The 10,873-nt window shown below is 36.9% G+C and overlaps 1 protein-coding gene across 1 annotated transcript in view; it reads right to left on the bottom strand.

Moving 5' to 3' along the window:
- CFAP47 (cilia and flagella associated protein 47) overlaps positions 1-10,873 on the bottom strand; it is a 401,308-nt gene that overhangs the window by 263,621 nt on the left and 126,814 nt on the right. Inside the window, exons 28-31 of the mRNA XM_035901932.1 lie at positions 9,348-9,448; positions 7,088-7,216; positions 5,143-5,374; positions 4,107-4,316 (exon numbers count right to left, since the gene is read on the bottom strand). Coding sequence (XP_035757825.1) covers positions 4,107-4,316; positions 5,143-5,374; positions 7,088-7,216; positions 9,348-9,448 — 672 coding nt within the window. The remainder of the gene's footprint in view (positions 1-4,106; positions 4,317-5,142; positions 5,375-7,087; positions 7,217-9,347; positions 9,449-10,873) is intronic.

The following is a 10,873-nucleotide window of genomic DNA, read 5'->3' as shown; positions in this document are numbered from 1 at the left end:
ACAAGAAGGACATGGAAGTGTTGGAGCGGGTCCAGAGGAGGGCCACAAAAATGATCTAAGGGCTGGAGCACCTCCCCTATGAGGACAGGCTGAGGGAGTTGGGCTTGTTCAGCCTGGAGAAGAGAAGGCTGCGGGGAGACCTGATTGTGGCCTTTCAGTACTTAAAGGGGGGCTATAGGAAAGATGGGGAAAATCTTTTCAGTAGGGCCAGCTGTGACAGGACAAGGTGTAATGGTTTTAAACTAAAACAAGGTAGGTTTAGACTGGATATAAGGAAGAAATTCTTTACAATGAGGGTGGTGAAACACTGGAACGGGATGCCCGGAGAGGTAGTGGAGGCCCCCTCCCTGGAAACATTCAAGGCCAGGTTGGATGGGGCTCTGAGAAACCTGATCTAGTTAATGGTGTCCCTGCTTACTGCAGGGGGGTTGGACTAGATGACCTCTAAGGGTCCCGTCCAACCCAAAACATTCTATGATTCTATGAAACTAACAGGATGTGGTAATGCTAAATACATACTGAGCACCAATTTAATCGTCTAGCATCAAATACATATAAGCACAGAGGTCCAGCTAGTACTGCTTTTCCCTGGCAACCTGTATCATTTTGCTAGGGTTGCTAGGGATTACTACTTCATTTCCAATCGTCAGACCTCATCAATCATCAGTCATCGATGTATCTGTGTACAGGGACACTGAATTTAGCCTTGACCATCTGGCTGCTGCTCCAATTCTGCTCTGAATGTGTGAGTTAACAGACACAACTCAGTAAGACTGAAGGCTTCTTAAAAATGTAGCTATTAAATAGCTTTCCAAAATGCCCATGAAACTACCTTAGAAATGCTTAAGTATTTCTTTCCAATTGCTGTTATACATAGCAAAAGGGGTTGGGATCCCCTTATCCCAAAACACGTCACCATTTTAAAGTATGCAACTAACATCATACATGATAGCTTCAAGACACCTAGATTCCCTAGAAAATCTCAGTGGGAAGACCAGGTATAAGAGCTATCAGGCTCCACCAGGAGAAAATTTTGACCCTATCTAGGAGTGCTCCAAAAGTGTCCCATGAAAACTCTTTAAGGAAACTTCTGTGAATGAATATTTTGATAGAATCTCCTGAACGGACTATGTTAGGGTTAACTTCAAGCATAAAGTAGGCAAAAGGACAGAAAGCTGTCTGCCTCCTTGCCAGAAGCTGCCAAACAAAAGAAGGTATTTTGGAAGACCTTTCTCATACAATCTTAATGTAATAATGAGATTCTTTCATTTCTTCACCCATACCTTGAAGAAATATTTCCACTTGTGTTGTTAATTTTCAGTGTTATGACTAAATGTGTTTATGTGCATTTTACAATCAACAAACTTGAGATAAATATGGTATAGAGACATTCTCTCTCTCAGGTGCAACAACTCAGTAAACTGGGTCATATCAAAAAATATACTCCCAGCTTTACAACATATGCACCGCTCTATCTAAATTCAAAAAGTGCTAAGAATTTACCTTGTCTGCCCAAGCCACCTGACACAATCAGGGTGAAGAAGTGTTTCCCAGAGCTGATAACAACCAGGAAGTCTTTCTGGCTGTTGTGGTTTAACCCAGTAGGCAGCTAAACACCACACAGCTGTTTGCTCACTTCCTGCCTCCCCAGCAGGATGGGGTAGAAAAATGGGGGAAAAAGTAAAACCCATGGGCCAAAACCAGGACATTGGTACAGTCAGAGATACTGGGTGGCACGCTCAAACTTGGAGGATGACTGACTGTAGGAATCACTGTCATCCAATGAGAAATGATGTTATTTTGGCTCTTTCATACTGACCTCATCCATCAAACAGTGAGTTACAGAAGAGATATTAAAACATCTGAAGCTAGACAGAAGAAATATTAGTCCTAAAAGACCAAAATTAAAGTCTATATTAATTTGAGTTCAGACTGTAAAATCCCACACTGAAGGGTGAAAGGCTCTGAAAGGTACATGAGCTCCACCCTTGAAAAGTAGTGGGACACGTGTGTCTCCTTTGATAGGAACTGAGCAGAATCAATCCAGCTGCCTATACAAGGATTAATGAAACTTAACTGTTAACAAGGGTAACAGGGTTCAAAAGGGGAAGCATGTCTTGAAGTTATTCTTGACTGCTCTCCTAGGAGTTGTGCAGAATGTCAGCCTAACACTAGACCTGAGGCAGTGGCGACAGAAAGGATTTTCCTTGGGTTGGAACCAAAGAAGTTTTTTGACACTGACCTCAGAAAGATATCAATATAGTAATTAGATAAATAAGAAAATCTCTTGAATATACTGAGACAACCATTCAGCATCATATCATACTGTGTGTAGTTTTGGGCCCCTTACTACAAGAAGGATGTTGCGTTGCTGGAACATGTCCAGAGAAGAGCAACAAAGCTGGTGAGGGGAGTGGAGCACAAGGCTGATGAGGAGCGGCTGAGGGAACTGGGATTGTTTAGCCTGGAGAAGAGGAGGCTGAGGGGAGACCTTATCGCCCTCTACAACTGCCTGAAAGGAGGCTATTGCAAGATGGGGGTCGGTCTCTTCTCCCAAGTAACTAGTGATAGGACAAGGGCAAATGGCCTCCGTTGTGTCAGGCGAGGTTTAGATTGGATATTAGGAAAAATTTCTTCACTGAAAGGGTTGTCAGGCACTGGAATGGGCTACCCAGGGAAGTGGTTGAGTCCCCATCCCTGGAGGTAATTAAAAGACCTGTAGATGTGGCACTTAGGGACATGGTTTAGTGGTGGACTTGGCAGTGTTAGGTTAATGGTTGGACTCAATGATTTTAAAGGTCTTTTCCAACCTCAGTGATTCCATGGTTCTATGATTCTCTATTGCCACTTAGTCTATGTCCTGCTCTCTGAAAAGACACAACACTCCTTCAGAAAAAGAGTCAGCAGGGTGGTACTAGTGAGAGTTTTCAACTGATATGATGGCAAGACACTCTTCAGCAGTTCACTGCCCAATGACTCTAGCCTTTAAGATACAGTGGGAAAATACGATGTGATGTATCCATCGATTCCTTTATCAGAATGGATGTTGAAGTTGTGAAAACAACAGCAATCTGTAAGCATTGTTCTTCATTACTGAAGAAAGGCAAAGATATTGTTCTGCCACTGCTGCAAGGACTCCTCCAAATCATCTGCTGCTATATTATCAATAATGCACAGAAGAATGACATTCTGCCTCCTTTTAATAAAAATTACATGGATGAAAGTTGCAAACAAAGGTTCAGTGTTGTGGAACGGTGCGCATTGGTCTCATTATGAGTTCAGATACAGCTATAGCACTGTTTGTTATTCTCAGATGAAAAACCTGTATTTAGAACAATACGTAAATGACAGTTTTTAAATGGCTTTACATATTCTTGAATACTAGGTGAGTATGCTAAAAAGAAGCAGAGACACTGTGTTTCAGGGCTTCTGATGATCTCTCAGGATCTCAAGACATTAGACTTGCTCTGAAGTTAATGTTCTTCTCTGTTTCACAGCAGCAACAGCCAATAAGAATGAAGAAGAATTTATTAACTTTTTTTGATTTGCACCATCTTTAACAGTTGTTCCAAATTATGTGACAAGATAAGAGTATCAGTGAAGGTAGCTAATCATTTAGCTAATCACTAAATGTGTTCAACAGCAGGAGTAGTGCTTCTATTTCTTGGCATATTATTAGTACGGAAGACTAACAGATTCCAAAGGAAGTCCACAAAATTTTTACTAAAGCCAGTAAGTACAGGACAAAGAGCATCAGTGGAATAGTAAGACCATTAATGACAAACCTGATCTCACTGTCTACTGAGTCTGCCTAAGAAATGAGGCTGAGCATCATCTTGCAATTTAGGGACCAGAGTTCCTGCGGAATTCCTGTGTTGAATACAACTCTACCAAGGACACCTCAATTAACGTAAACTGCAGATGATAATCTTGGTAAAATTAATTAAAGTTTATAATACATAAATCTTAGATCACAAAAGATACAGTATAAAGGAAACCCTAAACCTACTGTATATTGTTCAGCTGGAATTATGTTTGGACTATGCTAACAAACACAGTGGAAAGAAAAGATGCATGAATGCATATTTTATCATATATGTACTTACTTAAGGAAAGCAAGAAAAGTAGAATGCTGCCGGTGGAGCTGTAACATTCGTTCAACTGGATCAAGGGGCAATGACTGGCTCGATGTGATGCCTGGTAGTGACTGTCCACTCAGGTGGAATAACATGTCATAAACAGTCTTAGTATCTTTGCCAAGGTTTTGTTTAAAAACCTTTTCTTGAGAAGAGGTCATCTGGACTTTACACACATCACTAAGAGAGAAAAAGCTTATTATATTATTCTTTTAAATGCGCAAAATGAGCTAACATTATACATATATATATATATGTGATGAATTTAATAAACCATGAAGTAAAAACAGCAGCAAGAAGATTGGAAAGTACAGCACTTTTTCCTTTTTACAGAACTTTCATAATAATGTAAGAATTTTGAACTGCATGGGATATTTAATAAGTATATGTGAAATATTTCATAAATAAATTTGTGTTTGTCACTGCTTTCTGCCAAATATAACTTTGATTTCTATCAGGTTTAACCAATGCCTATGTGTTTGTGTCCCAGGGGATTGGCTTCTTCATTATTTAGTACCAAGCTAGATAAGATCAACCTAGTGGTGCCACTAAGACTGATATATTTCCAGGGTGTTTGCCAGACTGTTGATTATGAAATTTGCTTTCCCATCTGTTTCTTGATCTTCTGAGTATGTGAGACAAAAAAAGACATATTGTTAAAACAATTACTTATGCCACCAAAGAAGGGACAATTGCTAGAACTGCGTTCATTCTGGGAGGAGAATCAATTTCAGTTAAGATGGTGACATATAGTTTGAACTGCATATTTAACATATGCTGCTTTATGATATATCAGAGCATCATAGATGGAAATATATTTTAGAAAATGAAAAATAACACCTGAGTGACACTTTTGTATAAACAGCACATAGATGCTACAATTTTAATATATGACTGTGCATTAGAGTGTGTTTATATTCCTCAGATCATATCCAAAACAATGTAGTATACATGTTAACATTTTCTAGGGCAGACATAAGTTAGTTCTAAAGCAGATATGAGTTACCGTCTTAGTGAATATGGTATTGAAATAGGATTTTGTCCCTTAGACCAGCCAAAGAGAGTGAACCAATTCTTAACAGCAATTAGGGTTTTCTGAAAGAAGATGTACTCCTCTGTATCTTCATCAGGAAAAAATGATAATTCAAAGTTATTTTCTCTCCCATCACTTTGACTGTCAGCTTCACTCTCTTCACTCATATTTTCTTCACTCTCACTTTCAGAAGTAGTATCCGACTCTGAATGATACAAAAAAAAAATCCAGAAAGATTCCTTATTTCACTATTTTTATCTAGTACAAAACCAATATTATTCTTTTAACACACAATTGTTTTCAGAAAGCAAAAAAACTGTCAGACAATGAATGATCAACTTATTTCAGGAATAAACCATTTAAGTGACATGTACCCATCTTGGGAATAGAACTAATTATATACTTGGAATCTAACTTCACTTAAAGAAAAAATATCACCCAATCAGAAAAAATAAATTCAGGCATGGCTTACAAAACCACAGAAAACAATCTTAAAGAAACAGTCCTACATACAGTTCCAGCAGGTATAGCTTTACCAGCTAGTCAATGCTAGTTCCCCACCCAATCACATAGCATGGCTCAGTAACTGACTTGTGTTCAAACAGTTTATCATGTATTGTATAGGTATAACTAAGCCTACATCCCAATATATAAGCCTTTGGACTCTTCTACCCTCTGTTAGGCCTTCTCTCTCCTAAATTCTGACCTGGTCAAAACTTAGATGATATATTTTAACTACTAGTTTTTAACAACATCATCAATAATATTATTGCGTAAAAGATAACTAAGAAAACAAAGAACACTTTTCTTCATACTACAAATAATGTACATGAGTCCATCCTTGAAGGTGCATTTTAATACCACTGTTGCAGCTTTAATGTTTCATTAAATGATGCAAAAATAAAACTAATACCTTAATGAATAAAAAAAAAAAACTGTTAGCATTTAAAAAAAAAAAGCAATATGAAGAAAAAAAGAGACTCGTCCTTTATATCATCATGCAGTCAAATCTGAGTTTGTGCAGTTCTGTCGCCTGCAAGATTATATCCCCATCTTGTCACTGCCAGCTTTGCCAGAGGTTATTGCCTGTTCAGATCTTAAGCTGAGTTGTTCTTCTGAATTCTTCTTACATCATTCCATTAAAAATGAATCGCATCGATAAAAAGCTACAATTTAATCTGTTTAACTACCCCTATTTGTCTTGGCAATACATTAGAGAATGATCAAACATCAGTAGATCTGCAATAGTGGAATCCTAACAGTGATGAAACAACAGCAGTAACTTCTGCTGTTCTAACTTCCTAGTTAGAAAACTCGTAGCTGAAAGAAGAGAGATGTCAACAGCCTCAGAGACTAGTCACCTGACAACCTTACAGAAGATCTATTACTCTTAGTTCATCTGGAACAGCATCTTAACTGAGCCCCACTGACAACAGTTGGTTTTTTACAGTAATTCATAAATGCAATAAAAATGTCAAAATCTAACCTGAGCATACAACTAGACCTTTGCAGAATATAGCACACTTACAGAGTGTATATGGTTTGTTACTTCATTAATACAGAAACAATGCACTTAGGAACTAAATCCTTAGGTTTGTTCAGCAGTGATCACATGGTATTGCAAAAGGGACCTTGACATTTTTTGTGTGGTGGTTTTTGGGTTTTTTTTAATAGTTTGACTGATTTCCCTTCCACTTAGTCTGCTAAAAAGAAAGGAGAGTTTTTTCAGCTTCTATACTCTAGAGACCAGGTTTCCCATGGTGTCACAGGAGAGCACAGCCTCCCCAGTATTCATTGATTATACGTGCAGAAGCATTTCAGGCAAGGCTTACAAATGTGAAACATACCTCTTTAAAGCAGTAAGCTCAAAAGCAGTTGCAAGAGCTCAAAGTGTTTAAACTGAACGGCTGCACTATACCTGATTGCGAATCTTCATAGGTTGAGTCAGTGGTTGCACCAAAGGAACTTGAGGAAATACTATGAGAAAGTGATTGGGGAGAATAACATGGATGCAGAACAACTTCTCCACTACTGTAGTCTTTACTATCTATAAAACAAGATTACAAGTTGCAGTTGAGAAAACATATTTTATTGTCTGTGCTCTAACAGTGAATAAATGGGTATCTGCTTCTATATTTTTCTATTTCGTGCTTCAGTTAATCAAGTAACAGTTCTCATTTGAGTCATGACGAAAATCTCACTTTGACCATTAGACCGGGGACAAAAAAAATTACCTGCATATTTTTTTCCATTAACTGTATGTTTTACAGGATGGGTCTTCACACTTGCTGAAAAGCACCTATCAGACCAGTGCTAATTCAAAAACTGTAAGTCATGAACAAAATATTCTTAAAGAATTTTTGATCACAGCTCCGTAATGAGTCTCAGCATACCATTATAAAGCTCTTTCAGACCCAACAACACATATTTTATGAACCAAACTCAAAAGTATGCTTTATCAGTCCATCAGTTCTGTCAGAACATACGTACTGATATTCTCATGTTGGCCTGTGATAGGATTAGAGGACCCTCTGCTAGCTATTTCTGACGTCAGTCTCCAGAGCAAGAGTAGAAAAGGAACCCAGTATAGTTTCTAGAGAAGTAAACACACCATTAAGGGAGGGAAGAATTCAGTATCTTTAGTTTTTGATTGCTGGCACTGTTGTTCATATGGTTTGGAGCAAATAACACAAAAGCGTGGTGTCAGACATGTGGAAGCAAATGCTTCCTGAATAGCTTTCAAAGCCACTGTGCAGTCAGTATAGATACGGTTTAGTCACATCGAACAGCATTCCACACCAGAATAGTCTACACAAAACCATATGGAAAAGACTGAAAGAATTTAGTGGTAATAGCTTGCTTCAAAATTGGTAGTGTGAACAAACCAATAACCAATTGATACAGGACAGAATTATCCCATTATTAATGGGAGATGAGTTTTTATAAAATCATCACTCCATTTGTGGCTTACTCCTCAAAGGAAACTTACAAAGCATCTTCAAAAGACAAGCTTGCAAAAATGATCTATTGGTCACAACAACAACAACAACAAAAATAAAAAAAAAATCATACATTTACAAGAGATAATACTTTTCCCCCTTTCCTATCTTAATTGTGCTATGATCCATGAATGATATAGTACCTACACCTATCTTCTATATGAAAAAAAGATTTAAAAAATCATTACTTCTTGCTAGTCCCCTTTTCAACTTCACAAGTATCTCTTAGATAGTCCAAGTAACACACTTATTTTAAGTTAACACAGTCTTAGAATTCACAGCCTGAAAAGCTAAATTTATTTCAGACCTAAAGAATTACTGGCTTACCTGAAACACTTGTCTATTTTATCAAAATATATCAGATCCCAACAACTATAAAAAATATAATAATTTGGACCTGCTTTGAGCAGAAAGTTGGACTAGATGACCTCCAGAGATCCCTTCCAACCTGAATTATACAATGATCCTAATCTCTTCACATAGGCACAGCTAACAGAGATTACAGGCAGGTAGAAAGAGGGGGGGACACGAGGCAGGCAGAGATGGGGCCAGGGAGGGGACACACAGTCGGAGATGGAGAGACATAGAGACAGGCAAAGGAAGGCAGGCAGACACATACAATGCAGATAAAAATATTTCTAGTCTCTGGTTGCAGGCTTTTATTAGGCCTTAAAATATGGCTATGCTCTCCCGCCTTCAAGGACCGTAATTAAAAAAAATCCTGAAAACTATTCCTAACAGTCAAACAGTGATTGCATTTTACCATAACATTGTGTAGCTTTATTCTCTTTGCTTTCTTCAAAACATATCCAACTGATGTCCTAGGAATTATTGATGATCACTGTCTATCAATACAATTTATATTATTTTCATTTATTCTCCATTGTTGTGACTGTATTCTCTATTCACACTTTAAAAACTCCACAAAACATTCTGCAGGATTTAGGCTTGTCCAATATTTTTCAGTAAACATTACCTAATCATTTATATAATTTTTCCTCATTTTCAACAAGAAAACAGAAGCTATTATACAGTTTTTAAAAAATAATTGCAGTATCCCCTCGTAATTAATGACGAAGAATACTGTCTTGATTATAACATCCCTGTTATCACACTGAAAACATCAATAACACTACTGGACATAATATAATTGTAAAAAGTAGAATGCTGACTGCTTACTGCTTCTCAAGGTAATTTGTTGATCAGAGCGGTGAAAGGCCAAATATGGGTATAAAGTAAGAAGGCAATTCTCTGCTGTTGCAGCAACTTGAATTGAGAACCTGTTCAAAACAAAATTAAAAAGTGATAGTTTTCTACTTAGCCATGGTAATCAAGATATTTCAGCACAAGAATAAAAGACAGAATGAAGGCATCTGGACAACTTCATTTCTCTTCTATTCTGATTCAGTAGGAGAGTGCACAGATAGAACTGCACATGCAGAAATGGTGAAGTTCAGTACAGTATTTCCACTTCAAAGTTTTATGGTGAGTGTGGGTGTATCGTTAATCTGAAAGTCCAAGAGTTAGCAGAGATTTTGTGAAATAAATAAACACTGTCTATTAGAAAAGAAAAAATTAAAATTGCAGCTGACATTTATGAGTGTCTTAAAGGAAACTGATAACTTGCTAAATATATCATATAATTTTTGATGGGGGAAGTTTTCTTGAAAAGCAACTTCTATTTTGATATAGCATTTATTCTTTAAAATTTTACAAAAATCTCAAAATAAGTATTTAGAAATAAACAGATTCAATTTTAAAACAATGAGGTGTTGACTGCAATTGCTAGAATATAATAGAAATTGACATACGGGCTCCAATGTTCACTGGAGTATCTGTACTCTCTGTAGCAGCCATATGAATGTGTAGCAAGCCACCTTTTAACCTTTTTTTTCATACTTCACCTCAATCTCTTGGGGTGCAGTCAACAAACAAATTATTGCCATCAATGGATCCCTATTAGCCACCTGTGTGTATGTTCTTAGCTCCTTGCAACTAACAGGTAATTCAACTGAGCTTAGTTCTTTGTCATTACATAGCTGATTTTTTACTTCACATGAACTTATTAACATTCATATTAATTAACTGTTTTGATTAAACTAAAAAATACAAAGAAAAATGTATTTTAATAATTCAAACAGCATGCTGATATCCATCTTGCTTTAGTATATTGAGAATTACACATATTGAAAATACAACTTGCACAGAATAAAAGAAAATGTTTTCTATTTCTATTCTTTAAATTACATATTTAAGGATAAACCCCTATTTAACATAAATTTAGATTAATAGTAAAAGATATCACAAGACCTTTCAGATTAATTTATAATATGGCATAATTAGTTGCTACTGCTTTGTTATAGAATAACTAAATCAAGGAAACCAGAAATATTTTTAAAATACCAGAAAGTAGCTTTTCTTCCCTCTTTCATACTTCCCTCTCCAAACAATATCCTTAGATATCACTTTCAGGGGAACTTTATTAAATAGAGAAAGGCTCCAACAAAATCCCTCAGCCATCTTTCTCATTTGTAAATATTCACATTTGGATTCCAATCTCATAGCTAACAGTTACTTAAATCAATAATCCAGCTCTGCAATGTTTTGCTTTGTTCTTAGGACACATCAATCCTATTGCAACTCAGCTAGAAGCAGGGCAAGGGCCTCGGCTGGTTTCACTTTGCATCATACTATTTCTTTTAGCT

The sequence above is a fragment of the Egretta garzetta genome, unplaced genomic scaffold, assembly GCF_000687185.1.
Source record: "Egretta garzetta isolate BGI_Z169 unplaced genomic scaffold, ASM68718v1 scaffold70, whole genome shotgun sequence".
In the NCBI taxonomy this organism is placed as follows: Eukaryota; Metazoa; Chordata; class Aves; order Pelecaniformes; family Ardeidae; genus Egretta; species Egretta garzetta.
The sequence above is the reverse complement of the archived record's forward strand: the minus strand, read 5'-3'. Positions and strand labels throughout refer to the sequence as shown.